Genomic DNA, 24,183 nt, shown 5'->3' on the forward strand with positions numbered 1-24,183 from the left:
AGTTTTTCCTTTTGACATAAGATTATTTTGCTTACCCCATTGATAGACTATTTTGCTTGTTTTAAGGAAAAGCTCACTTAATACTGGCATATTATTTCTCAAAACAAGACTATATGTTTTGCTTGTCTAGAAAATGCTTCTTGATTTAAGAACTTTTAGATATTTGGACTAGAAAGAAGACTAAAAATCTAAGTAAGAAAATTATTTTTTTGCAGTGTACATATAATATTATAGTACTATAATGATAATATATAATAATATTTAAAGTAAAAAGAAAACAACATATAGATGCTAACATAATCAAGATCCTGATTTATTTAAAACAAAGTAACCAGCTGGATGTATTATCTTTTAGAAACAGAGTAATGTTAATTTTGAATGTAAAAAGTATAATATTACGTGAATAACAACAAGGTCCTTCATTGAAAACCAAGTCGCACTAACACACTATAACCAGCAGAGAGTAGCATCAGCACTCTCAGAGAGATACCCAGTCCCATGCTGAATTTATAGGCACACAACACATTTTATACCTTACTGTGACACCAATACTGAGAGGAGCGTGGTTAACATTTCACTTGTGGGATATTGCATACAGTGGACATTTATACTGCACATAGTTAATTTAAAACAACAGCAACAACAAAAAAATTATATATATATAAAAAAGAGGGGTTCAAATATAAGACAAAATAAGGCTGCTTTAAAAATAAATACGAGAAAAAAGACCTGACTAGAAAAAAAAAGAAAAAAAATTATTCATTTAATGATAAAAGGATCACTATGTTACCTGAATACTGTTAAATCCACCGGTCTTTTATTATTTATTCTTTTAAGTACACAAACAAGATTATTGTGCAACACAAAGATCAAACAACAAAATACTTCATTTTTTAATGTTTTTCTTATGCATATTGTTGCACAAAAAGTTCAAGTTCTTTTATTTATCTGCTCACAATCTAACCATAAATACATAAAGTGGAGAAGATAAAACAACATTTAAAAAGAACAAAAGAGATCATCTAATTCAGGGGTGTCCAAACTCGGTCTAGGTGGGCAGGTGTCCTGCAGATTTTAGCTCCAACTTGCCTCAACACACCTGCATGGATGTTTCAAGAAAGCCTAGTAAGAGCTTGATTTGCTAGCCCAGGTGTGTCTGATTGGGGAAGGAACTAGACTTTGCAGGACACCGGCCCTCCAGGACCGAATGTGGACACCCTGATCTAAATCATTTAAAAAAAACTATTGAGTGAAGAATCCAACAAGTTAGCTTGTAAAAAGGACTTGAAAATGGATAGGGAAAATGTCACTATAATCTCTAGCAGAAGATTGTTCCAACGTGCTCAACCGCAGAAAAAGCTCAATCCCCTCTAGGTTTAGGTCTGGACTGCATGTAGGACATCGTGTAGCCTAATGAGATCAACGGTATATGAAAAATTGCTATAATCTAGGTCAATATGTCTAGAAAATATACTTCCATTATGTTGTAATAATCAAAGTACTTTGCTGGCGATGGTAGTACTCAGCATTGTTACCTAGATGCAGACCATATTCAGGTGCTGCGTAATATCGTTGCCCCTGCTGCAGCCATGGTTTAGCAGCAAAATTCTTTGATTTTTACGCTGGAATAGGAGTATAGTTCCAAGTCAAATATAGCAGCTATTCATTTTTCATCGGTCTAAGTACACAATGTAAGTTAGCAATGCTAATGGTCTAATTCTATTTAGTGAATTATGCTAAGCTAAGCTAAGCTAAAAGTGCTTCCGCCGGAGCCGTAAATCAGCTGAATTGATTCAACAATGGTAAAACTCAACAGTTTAACTCTTGGGGGCTTGTAAAATGAACATTCCTTTAAACTCTATGGATTAAGATTGGAATGTCATTAAAGTTGAGGCATGTAAAGGCTGATGTCCCAAAACGTCTGGCAGGATAGTGAATTTTGACTTTAAGCTTGTTTATCGGTCTCTTAATATGCATAGCATCATTTGCATGGGCAGATTAGTTCAGTGCTGGACGTGTCGTAAAATGTGTGTTTATCTTGTCCTGCAGACGCGTGTTTCTGGACCGTGAGCCACAGAATGAACACCACAAGACACTTCAGCAGAATGTATTATTGTAATTCCTTAATCCTCATTTCTCACATTATTACTTCAGCAGAGCAGCGCTGACAAGCAGACGGTTTCTATTTGATTTGAACTTTGGTTTAACTTTTGATACAATTAGCTATTAGCATCCACAATAAGGCATGATAATGTTCTGTTTATCAGCACTGCATTTTATTTCCTTTATATTGTTTTAAAAGTCAAAATGGTTCAAACAATATTGTTTGAGGCCCCTTAGAACGAAATGGCCCTCAGAACTCTTCCCCTCACTACAAAATGAAAAAGAGGGTAATTGACAATTATCTTTCAACTTTGTATTTTCCAAATTTTTCCAATTTTGTTTTGGAGAATTAAAACTTTATGGCTTGCAGTTATGAGTTTTGATATTGTATCTTGCAATTCAGGCTCTTATTTTCACAATTCTGTTTTTATTTATCAATTCCTGTCTTTTATTTTGCATTTCCACTTCCTAATTTTGAGTTTGTTTCACACAATTGTAAGTTTCCAGGCTATCGTCAAGCTCACAATTTTTAGGTTTTCACATAATTCGGATTTTATTTCTCAGAATAAAATTTTCAAAATAGCAGCTTTGTTTATTTACAACTTTCTATGGCTGTAGTAAGTTTTTGTAATCGCTCTGCCATGATAATCAAAGAAGCAGCAGAAGTGTAGCAGATCTATTCCACCAAGAACAAGTACATCAACATTATCATATAGTTGAAATCAGAATAATTAACCCCCTTTTTTCTTTTTTTAAATAATTCTCAAATTATATTTAACAGAGCAAAGAAATTTTCACAGTATGTCTGATAATACTTTTTCTTCTGGAGAAAGTCTTATTTGTTTTATTTTAGCTAGAATAAACGCAGTTTTTATTTTTTCAAATAGTTTACAAAATAAACTATCGTTATACAATAACTTGACTAATTACCCTAACCTGCCTAGTTATCCTAATTAACCTAGTTAAGCCTTTAAATGTCACTTTAAGCTGTATAGAAGTGTCTTGAAAAATATCTAGTCAAATATTATTTATTGTCATCATGGAAAAGATAAAATAAATCAGTTATTAGAAATTAGCTATTAAAACTATTATGTTTAGAAATGTGTTGAAAAAAATCTTCCCAGAATTTTATTTTCTCAGTATTGCTATTTCATTTACTTATTTATTTTTACAGTTCTGTAGATAGGCTTTCTTACAATTGTTCTCATACCACTACGAGTTTATAAGCTAGTTATTTATACAAACTTTTCATTTTATGAATAATTTCAAGAGATCACACTTAGATAATCCTTGATTATAATAGCAGGTTTGGCATGCTATCCCGGGAGAGAACCCTAAGCTCGGAGATAGATGAGCCCAAGGTTCCCGCCTGGTCAATGAGCATTAGGAGGGATACGAGATCAGGTAGTTCTTGAGTGCCCCGATTATGCTTTGGCTAATATTTTGGTTCTGATTGATTCAGTATATATATATATAAAAATGGTTAAAGTCAGAATTATTAGCCCCCCTAAATTACTAGACCGCTTGTTTAATTTTTCCCCAATTTCTATTTAATGGAGAGATTTTTTCAACACATTTCCAAACATATTAATTTTAGTAATTCATTTCTAATATCTGATTTATTTTATCTTTGCCATGATGACTGTAAATAATATTTCACTAGATATTTTTCAAGACACTTCAATACAGCTTAAAGTGACATTTAAAGGCTTAACTAGGTTAATTAGGTTAACCAGGCAGGCTAGGGTAATTAGGCAAGTTATTGTATATCGATGGTTTGCTTATTAGATTATCGAGGAAAAATTTAGCGTAAAGGGGCTAATAATTTTGTCCCTAAAATGGTGTTTAAAAAAATGAAAACTGCTTTTATTCTAGCTGAAATAAAACAAATAAGAATTTTTCCAAAAGAAAAAATATTATCAGACATACTGTGAAAATTTCCTTGCTCTGTTAAACATCGTTTGGAAAATATTTTAAAAAGAAGAAAAAAATTCGAAGGGGGCTAATAATTCTGACTTCAACTGTATATGTTATGTGCTTGTGACTGTTATGTACATGTTTTTAGACTGTGGGAGGAAATCGATCATATCACATGCTCCTCTCGAAATTAGTTTGTAAAACTTCTTAAATTTTAAGAGGTTAGATCGCAGTACCATGTTTAAAAATTAAGATAGTGAGAAATAAACTTGCAAATCTTAGCACTGCATTTTTATTCTCAGAATTGCAACTTATACTCACATATACTCTATTTTTAATTGATAATTGTTTGGTATAATAATTTTTGCAAATGAAAAAAAGGAAGTTTATTCCACAACCAGGGCCCAACCACAAAAAAAGCTCAATCCCCTTTAGGTTTAGGTCAGGACTGCATGTAGGACATCATGTAATAAGACCAATGCAAAGAGAAAAGTTGCTATTTTCTAGGTTATTATGGCTAGGAACTATACTTTCATTCTGTTTTAATAATTAAAGTACTTTGCTAGCATACCGTGGCTGCAGCAGGCAGGTTGACATTGTTACCTTGATGTGGAATATTTTCATTGCACCTGCTGCAGCCATGGCAAAGTTCCTTAATTATTACGCTGAAATGAGGGGTTAGTTTCTAAATATAGCATCTTTTCATTTTCTGTCAATCTAAGTACACTATATAAGAGTCAAGTTTCATTTGGAAAAAAAAAATGATCCTAATGGTCTAATCTGATTCAATGATTTATGCTAAGCTAATCTAAAAGTGCTTCCGCCAGACCTGTAATTGACTGAATGATTCAGCAATGGTAAGACTCAACAATTTAACTCTAGGGGCCTTGTACTCATAATTGTACTCTTAATACTTTGCAATTAAATTGAAAAAGTGAGCTTTTTAACATATTTTATTAGTAAAGATGTAATTTGGACTTTCCTACCTGCATAGAATTAGAACAGATGGACTGCAGATAGTCCTCTTATAGAATGAAGCACATTGTCAAAAATCCCTGCAGTGGACGCATGAATGTAGACTACTATACACTCTCCACTCATTCTCTCTCTCTCTCTCTCTCTCTCTCTCTCTCTCTCTCTCATATACTGCTGGCCTTTGTAAATTTGATTAATATCTGGCTCCAGTGTTTTTCTGCTTGAGATGGCTCTTTTCCGCTGTTTATTAATGGCTGTTATGGTTGTGTGTGCATAGTGACTCATACTGTGTCCCGTTTTCTGCCTGTGGGTTCTGGACAGTCAGAAGAGAGGCTTCACTGCCCAAACCAGTCACCAGTCTTCCTACACTGTCTCCCACTTCTACAGGGTAGCTCTATAGAGCTTTATTCTGGTCCATTTTAACCATCTGATGCCCGTGTTCACGTGTTCTGCCAGTCAGCTAACTCGAAGCAATGCAGAGATTTCAACCCATAATGAACACACTAGCAGTTCCAGAATTTAATTTTTTAATATTACACTGTGAGTGTTCTATTGGGTTGAGATCAGGGGACTGAGCGTGCCACTCCATTACTTCAATCCGTTTTTTGCCAGTAATGTTGTTGCTTGATTGCTATAATCCCGTGATTGTTCAATTGGGTTGACCTCAGTGGATTGAGTCATCCGCTCGATTACTTTAATCGTTTTTTTGCCAGTAATGTTGTTGCTTGATTGCTATCACCCTATGATTGTTCTATTGGGTTGAGCTCAGGGTATTGAGCCTGCCACTCCATTACTTCAATCTGTTTTTTTGGTAGAAATATTGTTGCTTGATTGCTATCACTCTGTGATTGTTCTATCAGGTTGAGGTCAGGGGATTAAGCCTGCCACTCTATTACTTTAGTCTGTTTTTTTGCCAGTAATGTTGTTGCTTGATTACTACCACCCTGTGATTGTTCAATTGGGTTGAGGTCAGGGGATTGAGCCTGCTACTCCATTACTTCTATCCATTTTTTTGCCAGTAATGTTGTTGCTTGATTATTATCACCCCCTGATTGTTTAATTGGGTTGAGGTCAGGTGATTGAGCCTGCCTACCTCAATCTGTTTTTTTTTTTTTTTTTGCCATAAATGTTTTATCTGATTACTCATGTGTTTGGAGTTGGGGTCTTTTTAAAACATTCATTTCAGAGGCATTTGCTTTAGGGAAACATAATCTATTTAATGTACTTTTAAGAAGTGTTTTTACTATTTTAATGTACTGATCTATGATGCTGTAAGAATTGAAATATTACAATTTTTTTTGATATCTTTGACAATTCAAACATGAGCTAAAAGCGGAGCCAATTGACTCCACAACCCAGCAGGTGGGAATGCGGGAAAAACCAGTTCCTGCTGCATTTGCATCTGAGTCTGCTGAAACTCGGCTTCAACCACCCCAACTCACACATATGGTCATTTCAATGTTTGAATGCTCTAGATTAACCAAAGTGATTTTGTCTATCATGTTTGATACCTTTTGAAATTTCTGTGCGATTGGTACAATGGTCTCATTCTCTCCGAAATAGACATTATCAAAACAATAAATATACCTTCAAAACAATAATATAACGTCAGGCATCTTTTGAACCACTGTGAAGGGTGTGACTTTTCCACAGGCAGCACTGAATGTGAATGCCTTTTGTTATGCACACACCCCCTTCCTTGAGGGAATTCTTGGATTATTTAAGGTAAGGTTTGAGAAAGGCTCAGGGCGATTCTGCTTAACCAGATCAGCCCGTAACATGGAGCTTACGCTCCATGTTATGTAGCTATAATTTGAAGTCAGGTATGCATCTTTTCATCTTGGATTTATCTTTGATAATTTGATGTTTTGTATTGATCATTTATGAATTGACTGATTGAATTGGCATAATACATTTACCTGACTAATAAATTGTAATGTTTGAACATATTTTGCTCACTCTGTAATTATTAGTTCTAGTAGATTACGCTGTATCCTTGTTTCCGCACGTCTTGCGTCAGGTCAGTAGACGGACTAAAATCCAATTGAGATGGAGCATTGGGCACACTAATTGTGTTTTAGGGATCCGACTGACTCATGATATTGATTCAAGTGTACTTAGGTGGAAAGGGCGTTAACTTCCGTCTAGGTCAACAAGTTGTTGCCCGACTAACCTAGATTGGGTACCCAACCTTTGTTTGAAGGTAATATTATTCTAAATTAAGTTCATATGGGAAACCATGGGCTTGGTGAAAACCAAAGTTACTATAGAGTCCAGTAGTTGGGTACATTTATAATAATGCCCTAACCTCTAATTAAAAATTATATTGTCTTAACTCAAGGGTGTACACCTAAGCGGGACTAACCAAAAGTATTTTAGAACGAGCGCGCTGTTAGCGGCCATCTAAAGTATGTCAATTACCTCTGTTTAATATTCAAGACTGATCTGAGTGTGACCGTGAGGGACGCCTTCGGCCGAGGCGATTTCTCTGAGCGACATGAGCACCCGAATGAACGGATGTGATAGTTACTAGTGAAGACAAAAGGTTCAAACATTTATCTAAATTACATATTGATATAATCTTCTTAATGTTTTATGATTGGAGTTAGATAAAACTAAAGATAAATATATTAATATTCTAAACCACCTCATATTAAAATTGGAGTCAGATATGAGTAAAATTTAAGGTAAATCAACATTGTGCACTGGAAAGACCGAAGAGGCATTGAACCTTCATCCACCAGTGGACAGCGGTATTGGGCCAACTGGGTGGACCCTACAATGCCTATATGTGAAATAGTCCATACCATGATTCTTGTGTCTTCACAGTGAACCAAAGCTTAAATTTAGTTCCTGGTTGATCATCTGATATACTGTCAAAGTCAGCTAGATCTGAAGACAGATTTTTTAAAAAATCTTGGCCGTTTTTAGTTGTTTTTTTATAAAAAGTGGTTAATGTGGGCTTCTCGCTGAATCAAATATATTCTGACTGTAACTGAACTTGTAGGTCATCTTAAATCATCTTTGATGTGTCTGGAGGTAATGTTTGACTGAATTTTTGCCATTCAGACTATTCTTCAATCTGAAATGTAGGAGTGTTTGTTGCCGCATTTTATTTCAGATAATTTTAAATAAACATCCAATGTCAAACTTGCTGCACTTGACATAAATTACATTTGTCTTCGGCTGTTTGAAACGACCCATCATAATTCAGAAAGAAATCAGTTTTTTAAAGAATGTGTGACACCAACCAACATAAAACCACCAACAAAAGCAACACGGTTTATATTATATTATTTATTTATCTTTTATACAATGTAATTACAATAGAAATATGTAGGTTTAAATACAAAATTCTGTAAATAAAGATTAAAAATAAACTCCACTGGCTTGTTACCACTACACTACAAGTTTACAATCAACTTTATGAGGTAATTTAGTTCCCTGGTTCTGAAGAAACCCAGATTTTGTCGTGGGGGAGAAAGTGTGGACATAAAGACCAGGGCAAGAGAGCAGAAGAAATTCATCCATTCATCGCCATACAACATATAACGCTTGGCCAAATTACAAATGCAATGCTTTAGAGTAAAAAAAAAAAAAGATTCATTGTGCCACAAAAGACCTGCTTAACCCTGTTTTAAACAAAAGATTTAAAAATTCAGGTGGTCAATTTGTAACACATTTACTGTCAAAACAGCCTTTTGAAACGGGAGTTAAGAACATTGTGCCTGCCTTGAATGTCCTTTGCTGTGAATGTTTTAGTCTGGAGTTGACTTTAACTGAGCACAGTGTGCAGTCTGACTTTGATCGTCTAGCTTTCCAGAAAGGCCATCTGATTCACACACACACACACCTGCGTGATATTTTCACTTAGAAAAACTATAACTGTGCAACGCGTTCCAGAAAACATGAATGAGAAAGATCTAGGTTTGATTCAGATTAAAAGCACAAGCTCTTATTACGTAGAGTGTGTGACATTGTTCCCTGCAATCAAAGACAATTATTCCCTTTCTTAAGCAGAGTAAAACAGTGGTGGTACAAAATGAAAGCCAAGACTATTATGCATATTCTATGTTTTAACATACTGAAATATGAGATATTTTAAGCATGCATGGGCGGGACTAAAATGACTCCGTCCCTTTAGGAGTGCGTGTTGTCGTTCTGTTTTCACTGCTTGCTAAAAACGAACACTATAAAAACTTCCATCGTTAGCATTTCTCCGATACCTCCTAGCCATTCTACTGCCCTAAAATGGTCACAATCTTGCCTAAATACATTCTTGACAACTGAAAAACCACATGATTCCATTGAAGTTAATTTTAAGCCCAAAGTATACTTCAGTTTTTATGCTTTTGTCAGCATACGTGCCTATATTACATGGCGTACACAAAAAAGAGCCCATATTCCAATTTTGAAGTTGATATCACAAAAAACTGCCATTTGTGCGAGGCTTTTTTTAGGTGTTACACCAAAATTAGCCACCAGGGGACATCCTAATGTGTTGTCCAATCACACAGTAAAACATTGGTTCTGTTCCACTTTTAAACACGCACTCGAAAACTTCCCTTCCCTTGAGGAAACCCTGACACTGTCTTAAAGTGTGTTCAATTTGATCAAGTGAACGAGTTTACATGGATATACCCACAATCCCTCGATTATGACAGAGGGATCAAGTGGACTTCATATGTCCACTCAAGCACCGATATGTCCCAGAATGCAATGTGATTGGGACATCACAACAGTGTAGCTACCTAGTGCTCAAGGGTTTAGGACATTCCATTTAAACCCAGTCAGATGTTCCACCAGTGGAACAAGATCTTGTGTAACGTGACCAATGACATACATCAGAGTGAATGAGACGGAGGGAAGTTAGCGAGTGAAGAGCGTAAAAAATTGTATTGGAATGCAGCCATTGAGTAGTCTTGAGTATCTTTTCCAACTGATCAATTCAATGTTGACACCTTGTGGACAAACTAAGTAATGCAAAATCAAATTCGAGCTGAGGAAACAATCTCTCCTCATCTAATTAGGCATCATTTGGACCATTTGCATGCTTCCAAAATATATAGTATGCAAAAAACAGTACTTCTGAATTCATAGTATTTAAAAAACAGTGGACGAGAAGAACCTAGCTGACCTACAACTTCCAGCAACACTCTGATGGTTAGGGTTTCAAATTTATGAATGGTAGTAAAGAGGCACAACTGATGTTTGTAGTGGATATAGTACCTCCGAATTCGACATATTCTATACAAATACAATGCAGAACGTTCTTTTTTAACAGCCCTAAAAATGTAGAACTTACTTTAGCCTGATGTATACTTCTGCATTGTGTGATTTCTATAGTCCACAGAGCACACCGTGCACGTAGCCAAAGCCATTATGAGCATTACACTTTTGGATTCTGTCTGTGTTGCTCTGCACTCACACTTTCAGAATACTAGTAAGCATTGTTTGGTGGTATTTTGGGGGTTAGGCCATAAATGTCAGCCTAATCTCATGAGAAAACGTAAGTATTTTTACGTTTTATCAGTTCAATTCGCACAATTTGTATGTGTTCAGTCGTACGAAAATGTACCATTTTAAAAAGTGGCACTCAAACCCACCCCTAAACCCAACTATCATTGAGTAATAAGCAAATCGTACTAAATTGTACGAATTAGATCATACAAATTCATACGAATTAGCCACTAAATTGAAAAAAGTTACAAATTGTGGGATTGCATTGGAAACGCATTTAATGCTACTGTAGCAGTAGATTGAATACACACTCACTCAAGAAAGAAATGGGAACCGTTAAACGTTCAACAAATTGAATCATAAAGTAAACACAAAACAAAAGCATCCATTTAAAGGGTCATGAAACACCAAAACATTTTTTAAAATGTTGACAGTCATATATGTGTCCCATACTGCTAAAAACACTATTAAGGACACAAATATTTCCCTAAAAAGTAAAAATTGGTAGTTTTTGCGTTACTTCGAGCATATTCGTACACTGGTTTGAAACTAATATTTGAAGCTGCGTCACGGCCATGAGATCCTAGCATGTATTCCAGCGTGTAGACTGGTCGTCTGTACCTGGGAGTGCCTTATTTCATCTCTGAGTGTGCTGCAATAATGCATGAGTAAGACTTGGTTCAAACCAATCAGCACGCTCTATTGTGTATGTTTTTACCTGTTACAGTGTTCCGATGGCAGAGAGATAACACGTTGTGTTGCCAAAACAAGCGTGCAGTGTTGCTTTTATAATTTGCTGCAGTGAATTGAAGCTCTCTATGAGAGCGCAGCTGGACTCACGTGTGGATTACAGTGCACACAACGCTCGACAACAATACCTGTCTAAAGAACATTGTTTACCCGAGAGCTTTTCTCATCTGGAAATGGTGAGATCTGGATTTGCTGCTCCTCTCTTTTTTATAAAGATGCTGCTCTAGTTGGTGTTGATTGTCCTGACTCTACAGATTTGGTAAGTGAGCGACCAGTGGTCTTTGTTTGTTTATTCAGATGGCAAAGTTAAATCGTATCGTCAGCAATACTCTTTCAGTGTTTAAAGACGGACCTAAAGTTACTAAAGTTTACCGTACGTTAATATCACTACAATATTATGGACTGAAAGATCCGCTGTAAATGCTGCTCTCCGGGTGTAAACATGTTAGAATGAAAGAGCCAAACTGCGGTTAAAGTCCACCATTTAATAATGTGTCAAATAATTTAATTGCTGATGTCCATATAAACAGTCGTTGTCTTTCTCCCCTGTGTGTGTGTGTGTGTGTGTGTTTGTGTGTGTGTTTTGCCTCAGTGAAAATCAGCGCTCCCATTTTTATGCAATTTTTTCGACTTTCCCACTTTTGCTCCTCCGACACTCCCCCCTAAACAGAGCTGGATACGCCCACTTTCCTGATTTTTTCCAAAGTAAAGGTGTGAAAAAACCCTGCTGAAACAGGGGTTTCATGGCATTCATGTCATCAGCCTCATTCCGCTTCCATGGCTCTCACAATAATCACTGCTGCCAAGCCGACCAATCACAGATCTTGCACTCCGCTTTTTTGGTGTTATGAAGTTGTGTGTGTGGTTGTGGCAGAGTATGCAAAGGTTATGCTGGACCTAATATGTGCAGAAATATCAACTGGCCGTTCAAGAGTTCACACTTAGCTTGGCATGCTGCCCCGGGAGAGAGCCCTGAGCTCAAAAGATCCTCGAGCCCGGGGCTCCCTCTTATTGCAAGGCGAGAGGGGAGTTTGAGCTCTGGTAGAACTCGAGAACTCCTCTGCTGTAGTAGCTAATGAACATATAGTGCTTGCTCTTTAGAGATAACTACTTACTAAAGGTGCATGTCTATAGTTCCGATTTTGATTAGTCAATTAACTTAAGTTGCATGTTTTTGGACGGTGGGAGGAAAGCGGAGGAAACACATGTGAGCACGGGGAGAACATGTAAACTCCGCACAGAGACGTCGGCTGGTTGGGTAATGACCAGAACTAAAGACGTTCCTACTGTGAGGCAACAGTGCTAACCACTGGGCCACCGTACCCTGTCTAGGAAAGGAGGAGGAGTAGGGGTGGAAGGGGGATTTTTCAAAACAAAGACGACTGTGGTATGAAACCTAGGGTATTTATAGTGGCTAGGAATTGTCTGATTGGGGAATGATAAATTGGATAATGCGGGACCAGCCGCAAGCAATCATGAGCGTGATCCTTTCGAAATTAGTTTATCAATAAACTTCACTAAGTAAGCGCTGTTAGAAGCTTCTGTAGTTTTTCTCAAACTATCTTGAATCAACATACCAGAATGCCAACATGTGGACAAAATAATTAATAAAAAAAATTTTGATGTGCGACCTGCATACTAAGTTTTGTACAATTACATAAACCAGGTGATGTATGTACAGTACATGCGTCCTATTCAGATAAGGTAATTATATCATGCACTGTAAGCAGACCCTCATGTTAAACTCGTTAAAAACTGAAGTACACTTTGGTTGAACAGATTTGTACATTTTAACATTACTGGCCAAACAAGTACAAAACTTTTGCGCTCAGAAATGTTCCACATATACAATTACAGATGCAAGGACACTCTGGTGGCCTTTCGGTCTGGTTTTTGCATCGCGTTACGAGTCTCAATAGTATAAACAAGGTTGGAATGTGTTGTTGGTGGAACTTTTGGTATTCAGAGTAAATAGTTCACAATTTGGAATCAATGAAACAAGATGGCCACAAAAAGGGCAATAAATAAAGTCAACTCAAAGCATGCTATTTACACCACAAAGTAAACTCAAGAGACTGTAGATTTTTAAATCAAGCATTTTGGTGAGTCCATTTTCAAGTAGCCAATCATTCCACCTGTAATCTTGTCACCCTGTTCAAGACAAATAAATACGGAAAAACCAAGAATAATTCAAAATCCAATTAAGAAATAAGCACTATAAATCAAGTAAAAACAATAAATAGATTCCGAACGTCTCTTAATTTCGATATTACTTTTAAAAAATCATTAATTTCTTTCCAAGCAAGTGTCATTACTGGTGAAAGTCATGTGCAGGTTTCTCTTTTAAGCTGTCCTGTAAGTGCTGAACATGTTATGACGTTTGTTCCCATTCTCCACATCTAAAAATGACACTCTTGTGTGATCTCTTACATCAACTAATGCCCTCAAACAGACCAGGAGCATATAAGAAAATCTATGAAGGGACAAAAAAGGGGGAAATGGGGTATGAAATAGTCCCTTCTTTTCAGAGTCTCCTTACAATTATAGTTCAATCTCAAAAGTCTTCTGCAAGTCATTGGAAAACGGGTTTTGCGCCTTGTTTTGTGATTTGGACTCCAGGGCGGCCCACTTTACATCGAAATGCTCGGCTTCCTGGGAGTTGACTGTGGGATTCGGATTCTCCATCGGCCAACCAGAACCTCCTTTAACGGCAGTACCGTTTTGCGTAACACTGGTGGTTGTTGATGGAAAGGAGTTTTGTGGGTGGCCATTGATTGTTGGAGGAGAAGCGAACGTGGTGGTTGGAAGACCTCCAGGAAGGGTGGGAAATGCTGAATGTTGGCTCCCGCCAAGCGTACCCGTCTTAGGCCCCATCCCGACCCCAATTGCCACTCCACCTCCTGTACCGGCTGCACTGCAAAATACATTCGCCACCATCTGTGAGGGTGTGATGCCCACCACGGGTACACTTGCATTGGGATAGGTCATGCTGTTGGCTAGAGTGGGCATGTACGGCTGCATAGGTACAAACGCCGGTTGGAGCGGCTGTTGGGTGAACATACTAACGGGAGCAGGAGTGACGTCAAAAGCCATCGGAAATGGCTGCATGGATGTTGGGAGGGAACCGGGTGCGATGGGCATGGTGGGCACCGGTGGAGGCTGCTGAGAGGGTGGTGGTGGTAAAGTAGGTGGAGTCTGCTGTTGGGATTTCACCGCTTTAGCAACTTCCTCCAGCCATCGTTCTGCTTCGGACGGGGTTCGTTTGTGGCCACCCTGAGGAATGGGTGGAGAAGACTGGACCGGGGGCTCTATTTGGACCCATAAATTTGTAGCTGAGGAACAGAAAGGGGGTGAGAATGTTAAAATATGCCTGTCCTGTTCAGGTCAATGGAATAATGTTTCTATAGTACTATAATACATATTGTTTTAACAGTCACTCTCTTTTTACCACAGAATTAATCATTTATATTCAAACATGAATATAGACCATATCTTAAGCCCCATCCATACCGCCAGTAACTGTATCGCTACTTGCTGTTAGTGGCTAGCAGTTTGATGGGTGTTACCGCTACTGGTTGGCTAGTAACCAAAATTTGTAACCAAAATTTTTAAACAATTTGACTCTTTTATGTATAAAAAAGATTTTCTTGCTGCTAAAACAAGCATTTTAGGGCAATTGGTACAAAAAGTATAAATAAGAAAACAAGAAGAGTTGAGATGGTATCTATGGTTATTGCAGAATAAGGGGCTGATCACACCGAGCACGCTTTTACAGTCAAAAAACGCAAGGCGCACCACACAGCCATGGCAAGAAAAAGGGAAGTGCAGTGCACTTTTTATGTCACTATGCAACGACTGAATCATCTGCCTATTGTGCCTGAGTGTTGCTGTTGATATTGGTATAATATTAATATTTAATAATATTGTGATGTCCAAGATTTGTAAAGTAATACAGCTCCGGATAACTCAAAACAGCAACCACTAGTCTCTCCTCCATCTTTGAAAGTCTTCCTAATCATCTTGACAACACAAACACTACTGTCACCTTAACGGAAACCCCGCTTCTGCTTTCATTTGATTGAAGATGGAAAAACATGCGACTGACGTAACGTGTTTTTTTCTGCTCAGAGTTGACTATTTTAACTGCGAGTGCACAGCATGTAACGGCCAAAAATGCAAGGCGCGCAAGGCACATAAGCAGCAGGCAAAACTCTCCCGACTATTAGTAAACCACTCAAAAAAGGTGACTCTCAACACGAAAAGCATGTTCGGTCTGATCAGCCCCTAAATTGTCAATTGTAATAGATTTTTTTTATGTTTGATACATTTCAAATCCACTAAACTTCAAAACCGAACCGAATCATAAGACCAGTGTAGGTTCACACTCCTAAATATTAAGGCTGAAGTCATCAAACTGACGTCAACAAAGAAGGACTGCCAAACAAACAAATGGGCAGATTTGATTAAAGATTATCAAAACATAATTCTTAAACTTTAGATTAATTGTTCACCTAAAGAATAATGAACTGCGCTAGCAAAACAAACATAGTAAATTTTGATTTCACCTGGACCTTAAGCTTTCAAACCATTAGTAAATATCACAGAGCAAAAAGCAATAAATGCAGAGCACTTCCTTTAAATGGTAACAGTGCTGATGTTGCAAAATACATCAGATAGAAACGAAATGTGATTCAGCTATGAAGCAGCTCTACAGATAATTCAGTTCATGTTTATTTCCTCATCCGAGTCCTCATCTTTTTTACTCATATCAGTGTGAGGCTTATTTCAGCCCATGTTCTGCATCATGTGTTTGTGTTGGCCGGTGTGGTCTGGTACCTTGAGGAGGGGCAGGTGGAGGAGGGATGGCAGGTGGAGCGCAGCTGATGGGTAAGCAGTTGTTGGTGGTTTTGGCACACAGGTCTTCAGATGGTTTGGTGAAAGAGCTATTGATTTGGCTGCACAGAGCGTTAATGCTGTCCGCCTCTCCAGCCACTGTCAGATCCATCTCTGGAACTGAGACAAAAGCACAGACTCCAGCTCAATCACAGCTCTGAGCATCATTCTGCAGGACATGCATGCAGATCTTGTCTTTTTTTTTTTTTTATTAGTTAGTTAGTTAGCTATGCAATGACCAAAAATAAGGAGTAGCAAGAAAATACTGTTCTATTTTCATTTCTATTAAATGCATCCCATTTTCAACAAAAACATTAAGCAGCACATCTGTTTTCAACACTGATAATAATAACAGTAAATGTTTCTTGTGTGCCAAATCATTATATTAGAATGGTTTCTAAAGGATTGACTGGAATTAATCTGTTTTATAAATGTTTGCTACATGGCAGAAACTCTGTTTTTGTTTAGGTTCTTTTTACCCGCCCAATGCCACTTTAGCCAATTATATTTCAGCAGCCTTGTTTGCCTTATAAGGAAAACCACGTATTTCATTCAATCATGAAGGCTCTCAGAGAATGTGTCCGAGACCGAAATGCATGTAGTTCTCCGGAGTTTCACATGAGGTTATTAATTAGCAAATAATCTAAATATTTCAAAAGTAAACATTAGAACAGCAGTTTATTGTAACTCTGTGTTCTAACAACACGCTACATAACGAGATTTGCAGTGATAAGCAATTTGGCTGCTCAGAAAAAACATGACAGAAATTTAAATACAGCCATTCAGAAGCACAGAAAAACATTACTGTACTGCACTCCAGAGAAATAATAAAGTTTACAATCTAATTAATACCTCTTTAGCATTATTATTTGTACATGCTGAATAATTGATATGTGTTTACGTAGCTTGACCTGAAGTTCTGAAGTTCAATTTTAAACGGTTTATTTTATTTTCAAGATCTGAGGTGAACTATCCGCTGCTGCTTTCAGTATACGACAATAAATGTCAGGTAAAATGGCATTCAAACTCATGAGGTGCACAATCAAGCACATGAGGTGTACCTGTACCTGATGTGATCATTTTCATTTATCCTGTTGTTCACCAGTGGGAAATAAATGCCATTTTTAAAATAGAAATTTCAGGTGTAGGTTGGGACAAAAACTTTTTTAGTATGGTAAATATTTCTTCTATCGTGTGCTGTTGCTTTTAGTTAGAGAACGGTTCAAATCAGCCTTTAGGCTTTATAGTCACGTGGTTGCCTGAACTCAGAGGAGCAAAGTGAAACTTTAACAGTTAAACCATGGTTCTGTCATGAAGAAGACTGAGTTGAAAGGGATACTTCACAAAAAAGTATTCTGCCACCATTTACTCACTCTTTACTAGTAAAAAGAAAAACAGTTTTTTTTTTGTTCAGTTTAATAATAAATATGTAATATGTAATATATGTAAAAAAATATGTAAAAAACCTCATTGGCTTCAATAGTAAGAAAAAAAACAAAGCACTATGAAAGTCAGTGATTACAGTTTTCCAACATTCTTCAGTGTATCTTCTTTTGTGCTCAACAAAACAAAAACAAAAAACTCAAAACTGGTTTGTAACAAGTGTGAGTAAATAATGACAGGATTGACTTTTTTTGTAAACTATCCCTATAAGACTTATATAATCTCACAGAATGCACTATTGTCATTCGATTTGCTGTACAGCACTACTTTTGTTTTATTCTGTGATCTTTCATGATAAATATAATGGAATATGTCCAGTTATGTTTTTCCAGTCTCAGCTACAGTACAAAGCATCTTTTCCACAAACATCTGCACTACACGAAGTGACGTCCTCAAGCGTACACATTTAGTGGTTTACATTATTCACGGCTGAACCAGAGTCATACAGTGCTGTTGAAGACATGACTCATAACTGCCCTTTTCCAATCTACTCGAGCGAAGTAAGTCAAAGATTAGAAACAGCAGCACAATTCTCTGCAAAACATGTTATTAATACAGCGCCGCACTGAACAGATCGATGCAAGGCACAGATATACTGCTAAATGCTGCAGTTTATGGTTTGCTTAAATGACTTTATGGCTGCTATCATAAGGTTTCAGCGTAAGCGGAGAAGTGCTTTTGTGTTTATTTGTATGCAGACGGAGCATAAGCTGCATTTTACATGCTGAAGTCCTCAGGTTGATGATGCACATATGGTAAATGGTGTGAGATAAGATGCTCAGGGCTATTATCTGGAGAATCTGTACTCAGTCAATATACATTTACACTCGGATCATAATTCATGTGCTTTAGTTCAACACAGGGATGCACAAATACTAGGCATGAACAATATAAAAAAGACATAATATTGTTGCTGTTTTTTTCCAGAATGAATATTAGATTATATATTTCACTCAGTGTATTTTTTGTGGTGGTATTTTTGTTAAGGACTGTCATGAATAAATAAATATAACACTAAAACCACCAGTAAGTGTATTTATTGGGTGATTCGCTGAATCATTCATTCAACCGATTCATTTAAAACAGCTGATTTAGTAGCTGTCTTAAGTGATTCACTGAATCATTCATCGAATTGATTACTTTAAAACAACTGATTCATTTAGAAATTAAGCAAGTGCCTGTCTTCAGTTACTCACTGAATAAATTTAGAAAGTAAGCCTGACTTTAGTGATTTGGTGAATTATTTATTCAAGTGATTCATTTAAAACAGCTGATTCAGTTTGAAATGAAGCAAGTGCTTTTCTTGAGTGGTTCACTGAACCATTGGCTCTTTCTTAATTCCAAGAACGCAGAGAATGGACTTGCGTTCTTGTGGAGAACTCGGGAGACAATGAGGGCAGAGAACGTGTCCTCTGAGAAATGAGATGCTGTGTTCTTCCTGATGCTCACATGACCTTCGTGCGTTTTAATTGGTAAATTATTTAAACATTACATCATTATCATTCATTCAAATGATTCATTTAAAATAGATGATTAGGTGATTTACTGAATCATTAATCTAAGTGATTCATTTAAAACTTGATTTATTTATATATAAGTGCCTGTCTTAAGTGGATCACTGAATCATTTAATCAAGCAATTCATTTTAAACAGCTGATTCATTCAGAAATGAAGCAAGTAATTGTCTTTAAAAAAAAACTGATCACTCAATTGAATCAATGATCCCTTTATTTGAAATAGAGGCACAATTAATCTTTAAACGTTTACAATCTTGATTTAAAAACCTACAAAAATATGATTTGCATGTTATGATCACAATGATACATTTAAATCTGTAACAGACTGAATGAAATGGTCTTTAGTTTTTTTAATCTGTCTAATTTTTTTCTGTATCGCAAACATTCAGATTACAGTAAGGCTTCTGGTATACATGCTTATAATTCAGATTGACCTTTCAAATGAAGTTTGTAGCAATTACACTCTTCTGCCAGTAGGTGGTGTACCCATTAAAATGTACTTGTCACTGAATAGTTCAAGAGATTTTTCAAAAATACTGCTTCATTTAGTAATGAACATCTGAAGTGTTTGGTCAGTAACTGAAGAGTAGCTGTTTAAACATTAGACCACATGAGTGTTTACTCTATCAAAGTGCTGCTCAAGTACACAAACTGACCTGGGTTCTTGGTCTGGAAGTCGGTCTTGCGCTGCAGGGTTGACGGGAGATCATTGAGACGCAGAGAAAGCTGTCGTTTGAACGGCGAGTTCTTCTGGCTGAGTTGAGGAAAGCCTCTGAAGGATCCCTGTCGCACCAGCTGCTCGATGGGGGCGTGTCTGCGTGGAATGGCGTGAGGGCCACCTGGCTCCGCCCTCTCACCCGGTGACCCCGCCCCTTCTGGAGGAGATGCATTTCCAGGCGGCAATGCAGAAATCCCACACATTTCTAGATAGAGGAAAATTCATTGATCTGTCAATTATAATATCATTTCAATAGTATTTTCTGTATAATTTTAAATCTCAGTTTAAATTTAGTTTACTTCATTAATGGTTTTGTTTAATTTTAATTGAGTATTTTTTATTTATTTAACCTATTTGTTATAAAAATAAAATATTTTTTTAAACAAAGACTGAACTCAAAGCAATATAAAGGCAACATATTACAGTTAAAAACAAGTACATTTAACAAATAAACTTCTAACTGTTGTTAAACATGCCTAGTTACTGCCTAGTAATTAACATTTTTGGCAGATGAACAAACCATTCAAATCATTGACAGCAATTTTTTGTGTGTGTGATCTGGTGTGATCGTATGCTTGAGGGACAAGCAAAGGCTGATCACACCAGTGTGATCGTATGCATAAAAGGATTAGGGCAAGTTTCACCTGGCGGCCATCTCTGAAGCACCTCTTGGGCAGTATGCTTTGAGATACTGTTTGAATAGGGAAACTATTTAATTCTACGAAATAGCTTGCCAAGCTTACAATTAAATTACAAATTAGGAATCGCCAATTAAATTAAACAACAACTGTCTCTTTAGTTTCATTTCTAAACGCTAGAATCACACAACATTTGCAGAAACTCACAGGTGTTCTGAGCCCCTCCCCTGGAGAATCATCACTTTATAGCAATCAATGATTGGCTTCTGTAATAGTAAGCGGGGCTCAAATGTTCTGAAATGTTTCAAATGTTCTGAAATTTGTATTTTTATTTTGATTTATGATAGAGTCTGGTTTCAGTTTTACTAGTTTAGTCATTCCTCCCAGTAAGCATTGTGTTTGTGAGTTGGACTGACCTTTCTTCTTGTCTTGAATCTGCTTCATGATGTCCTCGCGGTCACTCTGTTGTGCGGCGGAGGACACGCGAAATGAACCTTCCCTCACAAATGATGTTCTGCTGGCATCGAAAGAGGCTGTGACGCCACACTCCTTTTCTCTGCGCTGCTTCCGCTCCAGGCAGGCGGCGAACGCACATCCCACTGCATGACTGAGACGCTCGCCCTGACCATCAGGGCAATCAACTCACATTAGCATCATCACAATACAATATGCTCCAAATAAAAATGTAAACATTAATAATTTGTGTTGAGTTAAGTATACACTGTATATGTAATACATACTGGGTAAATATACACTATAACTGTAAATATACACTATAACTGTAAATATACACTATAACTGTAAATATACACTATAACTGTAAATATACACTATAACTGTAATATATATTGGGTTTCACACATTCCCTTCATGTTGTCCCAAGGCAAATCAATTAAGTTAACTTAATAGTTTTTAAAATTTTAAGTTGATTAAACATAAAACAATTTTAGAAATTTTTGGCATGAAATACTTTTCTTCACTGTATTTATGTTTTCATTTAAAGGATAGGTAATTTACGTTTGTGGTAGAATGTCCCTAATACATAGATTTAAAGATGCCAATATTTGACTGTATATTTGCAGATACCTATATCGGACTATAGATGTAAAGATACCTATATTTGACTATAGATTTAAAGATACCAATATTTGACTATAGATTTAAAGACTCATAAAGTTGAAGTTAGAATTATTAGCTCTCCTGAATTATTCGCCCCCCGAATGTTCAGTTGACTATTGGGAAAAAAATGTGCTTAAAGGGGCTAATAATTTTGATCTTAAAATGGTTTTTAAAAAATAAAAATCTTCTTTTATTCTAGCTGAAATAAAACAAATAAGACTTTCTCCAGAAGAAAAAAAATATTTTCAGACATACTGTGAAAATTTCCTTGTTATAGGAATATAGGTATAGTGAATAATTCTGACTTCAACTGTACATTTGCCTATAGATTTAAAGTTACATATATTTGACTATGGATTTAAAGATACTTATATTTGTTTATAGATTTAAAAATACCTATATTTGACTTTAGATTTAAAGACACCTATATTTGACTATAGATTTAAAGACACATATATTTGACTATAGATTTAAAGACATATATTTGACTATAGATTTAAAGACATATATTTGACTAAAGATTTAAAGACATATATTTGACTATAGATTTAAAGACACATATATTTGACTATAGATTTACAGACATATATTTGACTATAAATTTAAAGACATATATTTGACTATAGATTTAAAGACATATATTTGACTATAGATCTAAAGACACATATATTTAACCACAGATTTAAAGACACATATATATAACCACAGATTTAAAGACACATATGTTCGACTATAGATTTTAAGATACCTACATTTGACTACAAATTTAAGGACACATAAATTTTACTGTAGATTTAAAGATACATAAATTTGACGATAGATTTAATAACGGAAAAAACTGTTAGTCATAAGATGTGAAAAATAAACTTGATTCAGGAAAAAAAACTTGACACTTTAATTTGAAAAACACTACAATTTTTTTTACAACCATTTTTAAATGTTTAGATATTTCTTATTATTTATTTAGTATTAGTCAGTGTTTGTTTGTTTCTTGTTTTGGGATAGGATGGATAAAAACATCATATGTTGTTTTTGTCTAGACTAGTAATGGTGTGTTGTGATATGATCTTATTTTTAGTGTTTCCCAAGTGCAGATAATGGTGTTTAAGCAGTTCTTCCGGTTGAGATCACACTGCTATAATCCCTGTTTAATCCCACTTTGCGGGGAATGAAGGATTAATCGTTTTGTTCTCCTCACCGAGTCCTTCAGGGCCATGAAGCAGTGGCACATCCAGCGGCGGGTTGTTCCGTCACGGCAGATGTAAGAGAAAGCCTTGTCGTAGTTACGGTCCGGGGCACAGAATGACACCTTTTCAATCGTCTGATCCACAATCAGGTCCTGCAGAGAAAAAAAAAAAACTGTTTGTGGCATCTTAAGGAACAATACAATGGAAAGTATATTGAAAGTATCTATTTAATCATTATTTGTAAATAATTGTTATATGGATTATTAGTACTAGTATTATTTCCCAGTTTCTTTCCAGAAGCTTAAATAAATGCATATAATATAATATAATATAATATAATATAATATAATATAATATAATATAATATAATATAATATAATATAATATAATATAATATAATATAATACATTTGGTGCAAATGACAAAAAAATAATAAAAACAATTACGAAACCAACATTTATTTTAATTCACAGAAACTAGGAGTCCGTGTCCATGATCCTCCGTCTCTGACCAAAGCACCACACGCTGGGCTTTTTTTTCCTGACTATTGTCCTAACATGAGTGAAGACTTTTGTGTGTCCTGGACCTCCCAGTGAAACAGTGGCTAGTGTTTCCTAGTCAGGGGCCACAGTTCCTCCATAATGCATGAGCTAAAGAGACGAGTACAAGAGGTGAGGGGCCCGGTTCACTGTCAGCCCATTACTGACTAAAGGGCCCATCAGAGCTCTCAAAGCCTGCTCAATGGGCTTTACAGCGGACGGGAAATCAAGTTTATAGGTCCAGGAAAGCTGACTCAGAAATAAAACAGTCTAGTCTCCTGTCAATAACACTTTGACTAGAATGACTACTGATGAGTGAAGCCGAGATGCTTGATTACTGTGGACAATATACAGTTGAAGTCAGAATTTTTAGCACTCCTGAATTATTAGCCTCAGTATATTTTTCTTGCCAATTTCTGTTAAACGGATAGAAGATTTTTTTTCAACACATTCTTAAACATAATAGTTTTAATAACTCATTTCTAATAACTGATCTTTGTCATAATATTTTACTAGCTATGTTTCAAGATACTAGTATTCAGCTTAAAGTGCAGTTTAAAGACTTAACTGGGTTAATTAGGCAAGTTATTGTATAACAATACTTCTGTAGACAGTCGGGAAAAAAATATTGCTCAGTCAAAATGGTTTTAAATGAATTCAAAACTTTTATTTTAGCCGAACTAACACAAATAAGTCTCTCTCAGATAAAAAATATTATAGGAAACACTGTGAAAAATTCTTCGCTCTGTTAAACATTAATTGGAAAATATTTAGAAAGACATAAAATTGTTGTAAATCTAAATGACAGGAAAATATAAGCAGTGCATCCAGAAGGTATTCATAGCGCTTCACTTTTTCCACATTTTTTTATTTTACAGCCTTATTCCAAAATGGATTAAATTCATTTATTTTCTCAAAATTCTA

At 36.1% G+C, this 24,183-nt stretch overlaps 1 protein-coding gene across 3 annotated transcripts in view; it reads right to left on the reverse strand.

The window, feature by feature from the left end:
* Positions 1 to 8,277: 8,277 nt before the first annotated feature.
* numbl (NUMB like endocytic adaptor protein) overlaps positions 8,278 to 24,183 on the reverse strand; it is a 118,798-nt gene continuing 102,892 nt past the window's right edge. The window contains exons 5-9 of one of the 3 annotated variants that reach the window (XM_087282920.1): positions 22,732 to 22,872; positions 20,831 to 21,035; positions 19,715 to 19,981; positions 16,042 to 16,218; positions 8,278 to 14,537 (exon numbers count right to left, since the gene is read on the reverse strand). In XM_087282920.1, the coding sequence (XP_087139046.1) occupies positions 13,747 to 14,537; positions 16,042 to 16,218; positions 19,715 to 19,981; positions 20,831 to 21,035; positions 22,732 to 22,872 (1,581 nt within the window). In that variant the 3' untranslated portion in view covers positions 8,278 to 13,746. 3 annotated transcript variants of the gene reach the window in all.

The sequence above is a fragment of the Danio rerio genome, chromosome 15 (assembly GCF_052040795.2).
Source record: "Danio rerio strain M-AB ecotype USA chromosome 15, GRCz13ab, whole genome shotgun sequence".
Lineage (NCBI taxonomy): Eukaryota > Metazoa > Chordata > Actinopteri > Cypriniformes > Danionidae > Danio > Danio rerio.